General features: G+C 51.6%; 1 protein-coding gene across 1 annotated transcript in view; it reads left to right on the top strand.

The window, feature by feature from the left end:
* The first annotated feature begins 3,507 nt into the window (after positions 1-3,507).
* The window catches only part of LOC140399463 (complement component C8 gamma chain-like), a 150,224-nt gene continuing 138,478 nt past the window's right edge, over positions 3,508-15,253 (top strand). The window contains exons 1-2 of the mRNA XM_072489038.1: positions 3,508-3,712; positions 4,802-4,938. Coding sequence (XP_072345139.1) covers positions 3,566-3,712; positions 4,802-4,938 — 284 coding nt within the window. The 5' untranslated portion in view covers positions 3,508-3,565. The remainder of the gene's footprint in view (positions 3,713-4,801; positions 4,939-15,253) is intronic.

The raw sequence follows: 15,253 nt of genomic DNA, 5'->3' as shown, positions 1-15,253 counted from the left end.
ATGTGGTAGGTTGAGGGATATGGTGGGTTGAGGGATATGGTAGGTTGAGGGATATGGTGGCTTGAGGGATATGGTAGATTGAGGGATATGGTGGGTTGAGGGATATGGTAGGTTAAGGGGTATAGTGGGTTAAGGGGTATGGTAGGTTAAGGGATATGGTGGGATGAGGGGTATGGTGGGTTAAGGGGTATGGTGGATTAAGGGATATGGTGAGTTGAGGGATATGGTGGGTTAAGGGGTATTGTGGGTTGGAGATATGGTGGATTAAGGGATATGGTGAGTTGAGGGATATGGTGGGTTAAGGGGTATGGTGGGTTAAGGGATATGGTGGCTTGAGGGATATGGTAGGTTGAGGGATATGGTGGGTTGAGGGATATGATAGGTTGAGGGATATGGTGGTTTGAGGGATATGGTAGATTGAGGGATATGGTGGGTTGAGGGATATGGTAGGTTAAGGGGTATGGTGGGTTAAGGGGTATGGTAGGTTAAGGGATATGGTGGGATGAGGGGTATGGTGGGTTAAGGGGTATGGTGGATTAAGGGATATGGTGAGTTGAGGGATATGGTGGGTTAAGGGGTATTGTGGGTTGGAGATATGGTGGATTAAGGGATATGGTGGGTTAAGGGGTATGGTGGGTTAAAGGGTATGGTGGGTTGTGGAATATGGTGGGTTGAGGCGTATGGTAGGTTAAGGGGTATGGTGAGTTAAGGGGTATGGTGGGTTAAGGGATATGGTGGGTTCAGGGGTATGGGTGGTTAAGGGATATGTTTTATTGAGGGGTATTTTTGGTGAAGGGGTATAGGTGGTTAAGGGATATGGTTGGTTGAGGGGTATGGTTGGTTGCTGGATATGGTGGGTTGAGGGGTATGGTAGGTTAAGGGATATGGTGGGTTGAGGGATATGTTGGTTTGATGGGTCTAGTGGGCTAAGGGGTATGGTGGGTTAAGGGATTGAATTGGATTGGATTTGTTTATTGTCACGTGTACCGAGGTACAGTGAAAAGTATTTTTCTGCGAGCAGCTCAACAGATCATTAAGTACATGAGAAGAAAAGGCAATAAAAGAAAATACATCATAGGGCAACACATGTAACTACATAAGCACTGGCATCGGATGAAGCATACAAAGTGTAGCGTTCATGAAATCAGTCCATAGGAGGGTCATTTAGGAGTCTGGTGACAGTGGGGAAGAAGCTGTTTTTGAGTCTGTTCGTGCGTGTTCTCAGACTTCTGTATCTCCTGCCCAATGCAAGAAGTTGGAAGAGTGAGTAAGCCGGGAGGGAGGGATCTTTGATTATACTGCCCGCTTTCCCCAGGCAGCGGGAGGTGTAGATGGAGTCAATGGATGGGAGGCAGGTTTGTGTGATGGACTGGGCGGTGTTAACGACTCTCTGAAGTTTCTTGCGGTCCTGGGTCGAGCAGTTGCCATACTAGGCTGTGATGCAGCCTGATAGGATGCTTTCTATGGTGCATCTGTAAAAGTTGGTAAGAGTCAATGTGGACATGCCGAATTTCCTAGGGGTATGGTGTGTTAAGGGATATGGTGGGTGAAGGGATATGGTGGGTTAAGGGATATGGTGAGTTAAGGGGTATGGTGGGTGAAGGGATATGGTGGGTTAAGGGATATGGTGGGTTAAGGGATATGGTGAGTTAATGGGTATGGTGAGTTAAGGGGTATGGTGGGTTAAGGGGTATGGTGGGTTAAGGGATATGGTGCGTTAAGGGGTATGGTGGGTTAAGGGATATGGTGCGTTAAGGGGTATGGTGGGTTAAGGGATATGGTGCGTTAAGGGGTATGGTGGGTTAAGGGATATGGTGCGTTAAGGGGTATGGTGGGTTAAGGGATATGGTGCGTTAAGGGGTACGGTGGGTTAAGGGGTATGGTGGGTTAAGGGGTACGGTGGGTTAAGGGGTATGGTGGGTTAAGGGGTATGGTGGGTTAAGGGATATGGTGCGTTAAGGGGTACGGTGGGTTAAGGGGTATGGTGGGTTAAGGGGTACGGTGGGTTAAGGGGTACGGTGGATTAAGGGGTATGGTGGGTTAAGGGGTATGGTGGGTTAAGGGGTATGGTGGGTTGAGGGGTATGTTAGGTTAAGGGGTATGGTGGGTTAAGGGGTATGGTAGTTTAGGGATATGGTGGGTTAAGGAGTGCGGTGGGTTAAGGGGTATGGTAGGTTAAGGGGTATGGTGGGTTTCGGGGTATGGTGGGTTAAGGGGTATGGTGGGTTGAGGGGTATGTTAGGTTAAGGGGTATGGTGGGTTAAGGGGTATGGTAGTTTAGGGATATGGTGGGTTAAGGAGTGCGGTGGATTAAGGGGTATGGTAGGTTAAGGGGTATGGTGGGTTTCGGGGTATGGTGGGTTAAGGGTTACGGTGGATTAAGGGGTATGGTGGGTTAAGGGGTATGGTGGGTTAAGGGGTATGGTGGGTTGATGGGTATGGTGGGTTAAGGGGTATGGTGGGTTAAGGGGTATGGTGGGTTAAGGGGTATGGTGGGTTGAGGGGTATGTTAGGTTAAGGGGTATGGTGGGTTCAGGGGTATGGTAGTTTAGGGATATGGTGGGTTAAGGAGTGCGGTGGGTTAAGGGGTATGGTAGGTTAAGGGGTATGGTGGGTTTCGGGGTATGGTGGGTTAAGGGGTATGGTGGGTTAAGGGGTATGGTGGGTTGAGGGGTATGGTGGGTTAAGAGGTATGGTGGGTTAAGGGGTATGGTGGGTTAAGGGGTATGGTGGGTTGATGGGTATGGTAGGTTAAGGGGTATGGTGGATTAAGGGTTACGGTGGATTAAGGGGTATGGTGGGTTAAGGGGTATGGTGGGTTGATGGGTATGGTGGGTTAAGAGGTATGGTGGGTTAAGGGGTATGGTGGGTTGAGGGGTATGGTGGGTTAAGAGGTATGGTGGGTTAAGGGGTATGGTGGGTTAAGGGGTATGGTGGGTTGATGGGTATGGTAGGTTAAGGGGTATGGTGGGTTAAGGGTTACGGTGGATTAAGGGGTATGGTGGGTTAAGGGGTATGGTGGGTTGATGGGTATGGTGGGTTAAGGGGTATGGTGGGTTAAGGGGTATGGTGGGTTGAGGGGTATGGTGGGTTAAGAGGTATGGTGGGTTAAGGGGTATGGTGGGTTAAGGGGTATGGTGGGTTGATGGGTATGGTAGGTTAAGGGGTATGGTGGGTTAAGGGTTACGGTGGATTAAGGGGTATGGTAGGTTAAGGGGTATGGTGGGTTAAGGGTTACGGTGGATTAAGGGGTATGGTAGGTTAAGGGGTATGGTGGGTTAAGGGTTACGGTGGATTAAGGGGTATGGTGGGTTAAGGGGTATGGTGGGTTAAGGGGTATGGTGGGTTGATGGGTATGGTGAGTTAAGAGGTATGGTGTGTTGAGGAATATGGTCGTTAAGGGGTATCGTAGGCCGGGAGACTTGGCCAGGATTCAGGCCTGTCAGACAGGCTACAGTTTCTTTAATGATAAACCAGATTTGAACTTTGTCATTCGTAAATATTGCTCCATTTACTGAAAACTCCAAACACCTCTCTAGACAGACACCCTCTTTGTCTCCAAACCATGGGCTCTATCCATTTTGTGTACCTTTGTGCATTTTGTCTGACTTTTACCTCATGTTACCCAGGCTCGGTGCGTCGGAATCCAAACCGAAGGCTGGAGGGCCCGATTGACAGAATCCAGGCACAGAACAACTTTAACCTTCAGCAGGTAACAACATAAAAAGACTGTTGCAACTTCCATTACCTCAGGATGTGGCACAGCTCTTTCCGACCAGTGAAGTGAAGTTACTGTTGTAATGTAGGAAACGCAGCAACCAAGTTTCACACAGCAAGATCCCCCAAACAACGGTGTGACATTGACCAGATAATCTGTTTTTTTGTAATGTTGATTAAGGGATAAATGTTGGCCAGGACACTGGGGACAACCTCTTTCCATACAGTGCCGTAGAATCTCTAACCTTCACCTGAGAGGGCAGCCCGGGCCTCAGTTTAAAGTCTAATTTCTGAAAGACCCATAACAGTGCTGAGGACTGCCCCTGAGACGGGGCAGCATGGTAGCACAGTGGTTAGCACTGTGGCTTCACAGCTCCAGGGTCACTGTCTGTGCGGAGTCTGCACATTCTCCTCATGTCTGCGTGGGTTTCCTCCGGGTGCTCCGGTTTCCTCCCACAGTCCAAAGACGTGCAGGTTCGGTGGATTGGCCATGATAAATTGCCCTTAGTGACCAAAAAAGGTTAGGAGGGGTTATTGGGTTACGGGGATAGGGTGGAAGTGAGGGCTTAAGTGGGTCGGTGCAGACTCGATGGGCCGAATGGCCTCTTTCTGCACTGTATGTTCTATGTTCCATGTCCCCAGAACATTATCCTGAGTGTTTAGATTATTAGTCCAGTAACAGTACCACTATGCCACCACCTCCCCACACTTGACAAGAGCGTGGACAGACTAGTAAAATGGGCAGAGAGATCGCTTCTGGAATTTAACAGAGGAGTGAGGTATTCAGTTTGGAAGAATGAGGAGAGGGAATATAAAACAAAGGAATAAAGGGGGTGTGAGTATAGACATCTTTGAAGAACGAGGTTAAAACTGGGTTGTCTGTGTAAGATTGTAAAGCAAAGATTCAATAAAGGTGTAAAAAATTATGACAGGGTTTAGATGAATTAAATAACGAGAAACTATTTCTGGCAGAAAGGTCGCAAACCGGAAGATAATGTTTAAGGTAACTGGGATGGTGCAGAGCTTTGCTCCATTTCTAACCCACGCCTGCCCAGTGTGTGCTTGATCGGACATTTAATATTAGTTTACAGGTACGTGGCGTCTCATCGCTGTTGCCTCTGAATGTTCCTATCTGAAGATTAACAACCACAGGCTGGAGGCAGTCACTATGAAGGTAACCAATCAGGATGGAAATATTTGGATCAATACATTACGCAAACTGTGAGTACAACAAACTCATTTATTTTTCCATCCAGTTTGTTCGACTTGAAGTGTGAGTCGGTCACTCTGATCTCATTCGGTGAGAGTCGGTCAGTTGGACCTCACTCGGTCAGAGTCGGTCACTCTGATCTCACTCGGTGAGAGCCGGTCAGTCTGATCTCACTCGGTGAGAGTCGGTCACTCTGATCTCACTCGGTGAGAGTCGGTCACTCTGATCTCACTCGGTGAGAGTCGGTCAGTCTGATCTCACTCGGTGAGAGTCGGTCAGTCTGATTTCACTCGGTGAGTGTCGGTCAGTCTGATCTCACTCGGTGAGAGTCGGTCACTCTGATCTCAATCGGTGAGAGTCGGTCACTCTGATCTCACTCGGTGAGAGTCGGTCACTCTGATCTCTATCGGTGAGAGTCGATCACTCTGATCTCACTCGGTGAGAGTCGGTCAGTCTGAACTCACTCGGTGAGAGTCGGTCACTCTAATCTCACTCGGTGAGAGTCGGTCAGTCTGATCTCACTCGGTGAGAGTTGGTCAGTCTGATCTCACTCGGTGAGAGTCGGTCACTCTGATCTCACTCGGTGAGAGTCGGTCACTCTGATCTCACTCGGTGAGAGTCGGTCACTCTGAACTCATTCGGTGAGAGTCGGTCACTCTGATCTCACTCGGTGAGAGTCGGTCAGTCTGATCTCACTCGGTGAGAGTCGGTCACTCTGATCTCACTCGGTGAGAGTCGGTCACTCTGATCTCACTCGGTGAGAGTCGGTCACTCTGATCTCACTCGGTGAGAGTCGGTCACTCTGAACTCACTCGGTGAGAGTCGGTCACTCTGATCTCACTCGGTGAGAGTCGGTCAGTCTGATCTCACTCGGTGAGAGTCGGTCACTCTGAACTCACTCGGTGAGAGTCGGTCACTCTGATCTCACTCGGTGAGAGTCGGTCAGTCTGATCTCACTCGGTGAGAGTCGGTCACTCTGATCTCACTCGGTCAGAGTCGGTCAGTCTGAACTCACTCGGTGAGAGTCGGTCACTCTGAACTCACTCGGTGAGAGTCGGTCACTCTGACCTCACTCGGTGAGAGTCGGTCAGTCTGATCTCACTCGGTGAGAGTCGGTCACTCTGATCTCACTCGGTGAGAGTCGGTCAGTCTGATCTCACTCGGTGAGAGTCAGTCAGTCTGAACTCACTCGGTGAGAGTCGGTCACTCTGATCTCACTCGGTGAGAGTCGGTCAGTCTGATCTCACTCGGTGAGAGTCGGTCAGTCTGATCTCACTCGGTGGGAGTCAGTCAGTCTGAACTCACTCGGTGAGAGTCGGTCAGTCTGATCTCACTCGGTGAGAGTCGGTCACTCTGATCTCACTCGGTGAGAGTCGGTCACTCTGATCTCACTCGGTGAGAGTCGGTCAGTCTGAACTCACTCGGTGAGAGTCGGTCAGTCTGATCTCACTCGGTGAGAGTCGGTCACTCTGATCTCACTCGGTGAGAGTCGGTCACTCTGATCTCACTCGGTGAGAGTCGGTCACTCTGATCTCACTCGGTGAGAGTCGGTCACTCTGATCTCACTCGGTGAGAGACGGTCAGTCTGATCTCACTCGGTGAGAGTCGGTCAGTCTGATCTCACTCGGTGAGAGTCGGTCACTCTGATCTCACTCGGTGAGAGTCGGTCACTCTGATCTCACTCGGTGAGAGTCGGTCAGTCTGATCTCACTCGGTGAGAGTCGGTAACTCTGAACTCACTCGGTGAGAGTCGGTCACTCTGATCTCACTCGGTGAGAGTCGGTCACTCTGATCTCACTCGGTGAGAGTCGGTCAGTCTGATTTCACTCGGTGAGAGTCGGTCAGTCTGATCTCACTCGGTGAGAGACGATCACTCTCTCACTCGGTGAGAGTCGGTCACTCTGATCTCAATCGGTGAGATTCGGTCACTCTGATCTCACTCGGTGAGAGTCGGTCATTCTGATCTCACTCGGTGAGAGTCGGTCACTCTGATCTCACTCGGTGAGAGTCGGTCAGTTGGATCTCACTTGGTGAGAGTCGGTCACTCTGACCTCACTCGGTCAGAGTCGGTCAGTTGGATCTCACTCGGTGAGAGTCGGTCACTCTGATCTCACTCGGTGAGAGTCTGTCACTCTGATCTCACTCGGTGAGTGTCGGTTACTCTAATCTCACTCGGTGAGAGTCGGTCAGTTGGATCTCACTCGGTCAGAGTCGGTCAGTTGGATCTCACTCGGTGAGATTCGGTCACTCTGATCTCACTCGGTGAGAGTCGGTCACTCTGATCTCACTCGGTGAGAGTCGGTCACTCTCTCACTCGGTGAGAGTCAGTCACTCTGATCTCACTCGGTGAGAGTCGGTCACTCTGATCTCACTCGGTGAGTGTCGGTCACTCTGATCTCACTTGGTGAGAGTCGGTCACTCTGATCTCACTCGGTCAGAGTCGGTCAGTTGGATCTCACTCGGTGAGAGTCGGTCACTCTGATCTCACTCGGTGAGAGTCGGTCACTCTGATCTCACTCGGTGAGTGTCGGTCAGTCTGAACTCACTCGGTGAGAGTCGGTCACTCTGATCTCACTTGGTGAGAGTCGGTCACTCTGATCTCACTCGGTCAGAGTCGTTCAGTTGGATCTCACTCGGTGAGAGTCGGTCACTCTGATCTCACTCGGTGAGAGTCGGTCACTCTGATCTCACTCGGTGAGAGTCGGTCAGTCTGATCTCACTCGGTGAGAGTCGGTCACTCTGATCTCACTCGGTGAGAATCGGTTACTCTAATCTCACTCGGTGAGAGTCGGTCAGTCTGATCTCACTCGGTGAGAGTCGGTCACTCTGATCTCACTCGGTGAGAGTCGGTCACTCTGATCTCACTCGGTGAGAGTCGGTCACTCTGATCTCACTCGGTGAGAGTCGGTCACTCTGATCTCACTCGGTGAGAGTCGGTCTCTCTGATCTCACTCGGTGAGAGTCGGTCAGTCTGATTTCACTCGGTGAGAGTCGGTCAGTCTGATCTCACTCGGTGAGAGTCGGTCACTCTGATCTCACTCGGTGAGAGTCGGTCACTCTGATCTCACTCGGTGAGAGTCGGTCAGTCTGATCTCACTCGGTGAGAGTCGGTCAGTCTGATCTCACTCGGTGAGAGTCGGTCACTCTGATCTCACTCGGTGAGAGTCGGTCAGTCTGATCTCACTCGGTGAGAGTCGGTCAGTCTGATCTCACTCGGTGAGAGTCGGTCACTCTGATCTCAATCGGTGAGATTCGGTCACTCTGATCTCACTCGGTGAGAGTCGGTCATTCTGATCTCACTCGGTGAGAGTCGGTCAGTCTGAATTCACTCTGTGAGAGTCGGTCACTCTGATCTCACTCAGTGAGAGTCGGTCAGTCTGAAATCACTCGGTGAGAGTCGGTCACTCTGATCACACTCAGTGAGAGTCGGTCACTCTGATCTCACTCGGTGAGAGTCGGTCACTCTGATCTCACTCAGTGAGAGTCGGTCAGTCTGAACTCACTCGGTGAGAGTCGGTCACTCTGATCTCACTCGGTGAGAGTCAGTCAGTCTGAATTCACTCTGTGAGAGTCGGTCACTCTGATCTCACTCGGTGAGAGTCGGTCACTCTGATCTCACTCGGTGAGAGACGGTCAGTCTGATCTCACTCGGTGAGAGTCGGTCAGTCTGATCTCACTCGGTGAGAGTCGGTCACTCTGATCTCACTCGGTGAGAGTCGGTCAGTCTGAACTCACTCGGTGAGAGTCGGTCAGCCTGATCTCACTCGGTGAGAGTCGGTCACTCTGATCACACTCGGTGAGAGTCGGTCACTCTGATCTCACTCGGTGAGAGTCGGTCACTCTGATCTCACTCGGTGAGAGTCGGTCAGTCTGATCTCACTCGGTGAGAGTCGGTCACTCTGATCTCACTCGGTGAGAGTCGGTCAGTCTGATTTCACTCGGTGAGAGTCGGTCATTCTGATCTCACTCGGTGAGAGTCGGTCACTCTGATCTCAATCGGTGAGATTCGGTCACTCTGATCTCACTCGGTGAGAGTCGGTCATTCTGATCTGACTCGGTGAGAGTCGGTCACTCTGATCTCACTCGGTGAGAGTCGGTCAGTTGGATCTCACTCGGTGAGAGTCGGTCACTCTGATCTCACTCGGTGAGAGTCGGTCAGTTGGATCTCACTCGGTGAGAGTCGGTCACTCTGATCTCACTCGGTGAGAGTCGGTCACTCTGACCTCACTCGGTCAGAGTCGGTCACTCTGATCTCACTCGGTGAGAGTCTGTCACTCTGAACTCACTCGGTGAGAGTCGGTCACTCTGATCTCACTCGGTGAGAGTCGGTCACTCTGATCTCACTCGGTGAGAGTCGGTCAGTCTGATTTCACTCGGTGAGAGTCGGTCAGTCTGATCTCACTCGGTGAGAGACGATCACTCTCTCACTCGGTGAGAGTCGGTCACTCTGATCTCAATCGGTGAGATTCGGTCACTCTGATCTCACTCGGTGAGAGTCGGTCATTCTGATCTCACTCGGTGAGAGTCGGTCACTCTGATCTCACTCGGTGAGAGTCGGTCAGTTGGATCTCACTCGGTGAGAGTCGGTCACTCTGATCTCACTCGGTGAGAGTCGGTCAGTTGGATCTCACTCGGTGAGAGTCGGTCACTCTGATCTCACTCGGTGAGAGTCTGTCACTCTGATCTCACTCGGTGAGTGTCGGTTACTCTAATCTCACTCGGTGAGAGTCGGTCAGTTGGATCTCACTCGGTCAGAGTCGGTCAGTTGGATCTCACTCGGTGAGAGTCGGTCACTCTGATCTCACTCGGTGAGAGTCGGTCACTCTGATCTCACTCGGTGAGAGTCGGTCACTCTCTCACTCGGTGAGAGTCGGTCACTCTGATCTCACTCGGTGAGAGTCGGTCACTCTGATCTCACTCGGTGAGTGTCGGTCACTCTGATCTCACTTGGTGAGAGTCGGTCACTCTGATCTCACTCGGTCAGAGTCGGTCAGTTGGATCTCACTCGGTGAGAGTCGGTCACTCTGATCTCACTCGGTGAGAGTCGGTCACTCTGATCTCACTCGGTGAGTGTCGGTCAGTCTGAACTCACTCGGTGAGAGTCGGTCACTCTGATCTCACTTGGTGAGAGTCGGTCACTCTGATCTCACTCGGTCAGAGTCGGTCAGTTGGATCTCACTCGGTGAGAGTCGGTCACTCTGATCTCACTCGGTGAGAGTCGGTTACTCTAATCTCACTCGGTGAGAGTCGGTCAGTCTGATCTCACTCGGTGAGAGTCGGTCACTCTGATCTCACTCGGTGAGAGTCGGTCACTCTGATCTCACTCGGTGAGAGTCGGTCACTCTGATCTCACTCGGTGAGAGTCGGTCACTCTGATCTCACTCGGTGAGAGTCGGTCAGTCTGATCTCACTCGGTGAGAGTCGGTCAGTCTGATCTCACTCGGTGAGAGTCGGTCACTCTGATCTCACTCGGTGAGAGTCGGTCAGTCTGATTTCACTCGGTGAGAGTCGGTCAGTCTGATCTCACTCGGTGAGAGTCGGTCACTCTGATCTCACTCGGTGAGAGTCGGTCACTCTGATCTCAATCGGTGAGATTCGGTCACTCTGATCTCACTCGGTGAGAGTCGGTCATTCTGATCTCACTCGGTGAGAGTCGGTCAGTCTGAATTCACTCTGTGAGAGTCGGTCACTCTGATCTCACTCAGTGAGAGTCGGTCAGTCTGAACTCACTCGGTGAGAGTCGGTCACTCTGATCACACTCAGTGAGAGTCGGTCACTCTGATCTCACTCGGTGAGAGTCGGTCACTCTGATCTCACTCGGTCAGAGTCGGTCAGTTGGATCTCACTCGGTGAGAGTCGGTCACTCTGATCTCACTCGGTGAGAGTCAGTCAGTCTGAATTCACTCTGTGAGAGTCGGTCACTCTGATCTCACTCGGTGAGAGTCGGTCACTCTGATCTCACTCGGTGAGAGACGGTCAGTCTGATCTCACTCGGTGAGAGTCGGTCAGTCTGATCTCACTCGGTGAGAGTCGGTCAGCCTGATCTCACTCGGTGAGAGTCGGTCACTCTGATCACACTCGGTGAGAGTCGGTCACTCTGATCTCACTCGGTGAGAGTCGGTCACTCTGATCTCACTCGGTGAGAGACGGTCACTCTGATCTCACTCGGTGAGAGTCGGTCACTCTGATCTCACTCGGTGAGTGTCGGTCACTCTGATCTCACTCGGTGAGAGTCGGTCACTCTGATCTCACTCGGTGAGAGTCGGTCACTCTCTCACTCGGTGAGAGTCGGTCAGTCTGATCTCACTCGGTGAGTGTCGGTCACTCTGATTTCACTCGGTGAGAGTCGGTCAGTCTGATCTCACTCGGTGAGAGTCGGTCACTCTGATCTCACTTGGTGAGAGTCGGTCACTCTCTCACTCGGTGAGAGTCGGTCACTCTGATTTCACTCGGTGAGTGTCGGTCACTCTGATTTCACTCGGTGAGAGTCGGTCAGTCTGATCTCACTCGGTGAGAGTCGGTCACTCTGATCTCACTTGGTGAGAGTCGGTCACTCTGATCTCACTCGGTCAGAGTCGGTCAGTTGGATCTCACTCGGTGAGAGTCGGTCACTCTGATCTCACTCGGTGAGAGTCGGTCACTCTGATCTCACACGGTGAGAGTCGGTCACTCTGATCTCACTCGGTGAGAGTCAGTCAGTCTGATCTCACTCGGTGAGAGTCGGTCACTCTGATCTCACTCGATGAGAGTCGGTCAGTCTGATCTCACTCGGTGAGAGTCGGTCACTCTGATCTCACTCGGTGAGAGTCGGTCAGTTGGATCTCACTCGGTGAGAGTCGGTCACTCTGATCGCACTCAGTAAGAGTCGGTCACTCTGATCTCACTCGGTGAGAGTCAGTCAGTTTGACTCTGTTTAAGAAGGGTAGCAAGAATAATCCCGGGAACTACAGGCCGGTGAACCTTACTTCAGTGGTAGGGAAATTACTGGAGAGAATTCTTCGAGACAGGGTCTCCTCCCATTTGGAAGCAAATGGACGTATTAGTGAGAGGCAGCACGGTTTTGTGAAGGGAAGGTCGTGTCTCACTAACTTGATAGAGTTTTTCGAGGAGGTCACTAAGATGATTGATGCAGGTAGGGCAGTGGATGTTGTCTATATGGACATCAGAAAGGCCATAGACAAGGTCCCTCATGGTAGACTAGTACAAAAGGTGAAGTCACACGGGATCGGGGTGAGCTGGCAAGGTGGATACAGAACTGGTTAGGCCATAGAAGGCAGAGAGTAGCAATGGAAGGATGCTTTTCTAATTGGAGGGCTGTGACCAGTGGTGTTCCACAGGGATCAGTGCTGGGACCTTTGCTCTTTGTAGTATATATAAATGATTTGGAGGAAAATGTAACTGGTCTGATTAGTAAGTTTGCAGACGACACAAAGGTTGGTGGAATTGCGGATAGCGATGAGGACTGTCAGAGGATACAGCAGGATTTAGATTGTTTGGAGACTTGGGCGGAGAGAAGAAGATGGAGTTTAATCCGGACAAATGTGAGGTAATTCATTTTGGAAGGTCTAATGCAGGTAGGGAATATACAGTGAATGGTAGAACCCTCAAGAGTATTGAAAGTCAAAGAGATCTAGGAGTCCAGGTCCACAGGTCATTGAAAGGGGCAACACAGGTGGAGAAGGTAGTCAAGAAGGCATACGGCATGCTTGCCTTCATTGGCCGGGGCATTGAGTATAAGAATTGGCAAGTCATGTTGCAGCTGTATAGAACCTTAGTTAGGCCACACTTGGAGTATAGTGTTCAATTCTGTTCGCCACACTACCAGAAGGATGTGGAGGCTTTAGAGAGGGTGCAGAAGAGATTTACCAGAATGTTGCCTGGTATGGAGGGCATTAGCTATGAGGAGCGGTTGAATAAACTCGGTTTGTTCTCACTGGAACGAAGGAGGTTGAGGGGAGACCTGATAGAGGTATACAAAATTATGAGGGGCATAGACAGAGTGGATGATCAGAGGCTTTTCCCCATGGTAGAGGGGTCAATTACTAGGGGGCATAGGTTTAAGGTGAGAGAGGCAAGGTTTAGAGTAGATGTACGAGGCAAGTTTTTGCGCAGAGGGTTGTGGGTGCCAGGAACTCGCTACCGGAGGAGGTGGTGGAAGCAGGGACGATAGTGACATTTAAGGGGCATCTTGACAAATACATGAGTAGGATGGGAATAGAGGGATATGGACCCAGGAAGTGTAGAAGATTGTAGTTTAGTCGGGCAGCATGGTCGGCACGGGCTTGGAGGGCCGAAGGGCCTGTTCCTGTGCTGTACATTTCTTTGTTCTTTGTTCTTTGTTGATCTAACTCGGTGGGAATTGGTCACTCTGACCTCACTCGGTGAGAGTCGGTCACTCTGATCTCACTCGGTGGGAGTCGATCAGTCTGATCTCACTCGGTGAGAGTCGGTCACTCTGATCTCACTCGGTGAGAGTCGGTCACTCTGATCTCACTCGGTGAGAGTCGGTCAGTCTGATCTCACTCGGTGAGAGTCGGTCAGTTGGATTTCACTCGGTGAGTGTCGGTCACTCTGATCTCACTCGGTGAGAGTCGGTCACTCTGATCGCACTCGGTGAGAGTCGGTCACTCTGATCTCACTCGGTGAGAGTCGGTCACTCTGATCTCACTCGGTGAGTGTCGGTCACTCTGATCTCACTCGGTGAGAGTCGGTCACTCTGATCTCACTCGGTGAGAGTCGGTCACTCTCTCACTCGGTGAGAGTCGGTCAGTCTTATCTCACTCGGTGAGTGTCGGTCACTCTGATTTCACTCGGTGAGAGTCGGTCAGTCTGATCTCACTCGGTGAGAGTCGGTCACTCTGATCTCACTCGGTGAGAGTCGGTCACTCTCTCACTCGGTGAGAGTCGGTCACTCTGATCTCACTCGGTGAGTGTCGGTCACTCTGATTTCACTCGGTGAGAGTCGGTCAGTCTGATCTCACTCGGTGAGAGTCGGTCACTCTGATCTCACTTGGTGAGAGTCGGTCACTCTGATCTCACTCGGTCAGAGTCGGTCAGTTGGATCTCACTCGGTGAGAGTCGGTCACTCTGATCTCACTCGGTGAGAGTCGGTCACTCTGATCTCACTCGGTGAGAATCGGTCAGTCTGATCTCACTCGGTGAGAGTCGGTCACTCTGATCTCACTCGGTGAGAATCGGTCACTCTGATCTCACTCGGTGAGAGTCGGTCAGTCTGATCTCACTCGGTGAGAGTCGGTCACTCTGATCTCACTCGGTGAGAGTCGGTCACTCTGATCTCACTCGGTGAGTGTCGGTCACTCTGATCTCACTCGGTGAGAGTCGGTCAGTTGGATCTCACTCGGTGAGAGTCGGTCACTCTGATCTCACTCGGTGAGAGTCTGTCACTCTGATCTCACTCGGTGAGTGTCGGTTACTCTAATCTCACTCGGTGAGAGTCGGTCAGTTGGATCTCACTCGGTCAGAGTCGGTCAGTTGGATCTCACTCGGTGAGAGTCGGTCACTCTGATCTCACTCGGTGAGAGTCGGTCACTCTGATCTCACTCGGTGAGAGTCGGTCACTCTCTCACTCGGTGAGAGTCGGTCACTCTGATCTCACTCGGTGAGAGTCGGTCACTCTGATCTCACTCGGTGAGTGTCGGTCACTCTGATCTCACTTGGTGAGAGTCGGTCACTCTGATCTCACTCGGTCAGAGTCGGTCAGTTGGATCTCACTCGGTGAGAGTCGGTCACTCTGATCTCACTCGGTGAGAGTCGGTCACTCTGATCTCACTCGGTGAGTGTCGGTCAGTCTGAACTCACTCGGTGAGAGTCGGTCACTCTGATCTCACTTGGTGAGAGTCGGTCACTCTGATCTCACTCGGTCAGAGTCGGTCAGTTGGATCTCACTCGGTGAGAGTCGGTCACTCTGATCTCACTCGGTGAGAGTCGGTTACTCTAATCTCACTCGGTGAGAGTCGGTCAGTCTGATCTCACTCGGTGAGAGTCGGTCACTCTGATCTCACTCGGTGAGAGTCGGTCACTCTGATCTCACTCGGTGAGAGTCGGTCACTCTGATCTCACTCGGTGAGAGTCGGTCACTCTGATCTCACTCGGTGAGAGTCGGTCAGTCTGATCTCACTCGGTGAGAGTCGGTCAGTCTGATCTCACTCGGTGAGAGTCGGTCACTCTGATCTCACTCGGTGAGAGTCGGTCAGTCTGATTTCACTCGGTGAGAGTCGGTCAGTCTGATCTCACTCGGTGAGAGTCGGTCACTCTGATCTCACTCGGTGAGAGTCGGTCACTCTGATCTCAATCGGTGAGATTCGG

The sequence above is a fragment of the Scyliorhinus torazame genome, chromosome 22 (assembly GCF_047496885.1).
Source record: "Scyliorhinus torazame isolate Kashiwa2021f chromosome 22, sScyTor2.1, whole genome shotgun sequence".
In the NCBI taxonomy this organism is placed as follows: Eukaryota; Metazoa; Chordata; class Chondrichthyes; order Carcharhiniformes; family Scyliorhinidae; genus Scyliorhinus; species Scyliorhinus torazame.
This window is presented reverse-complemented; position numbering and strand designations above follow the sequence as displayed.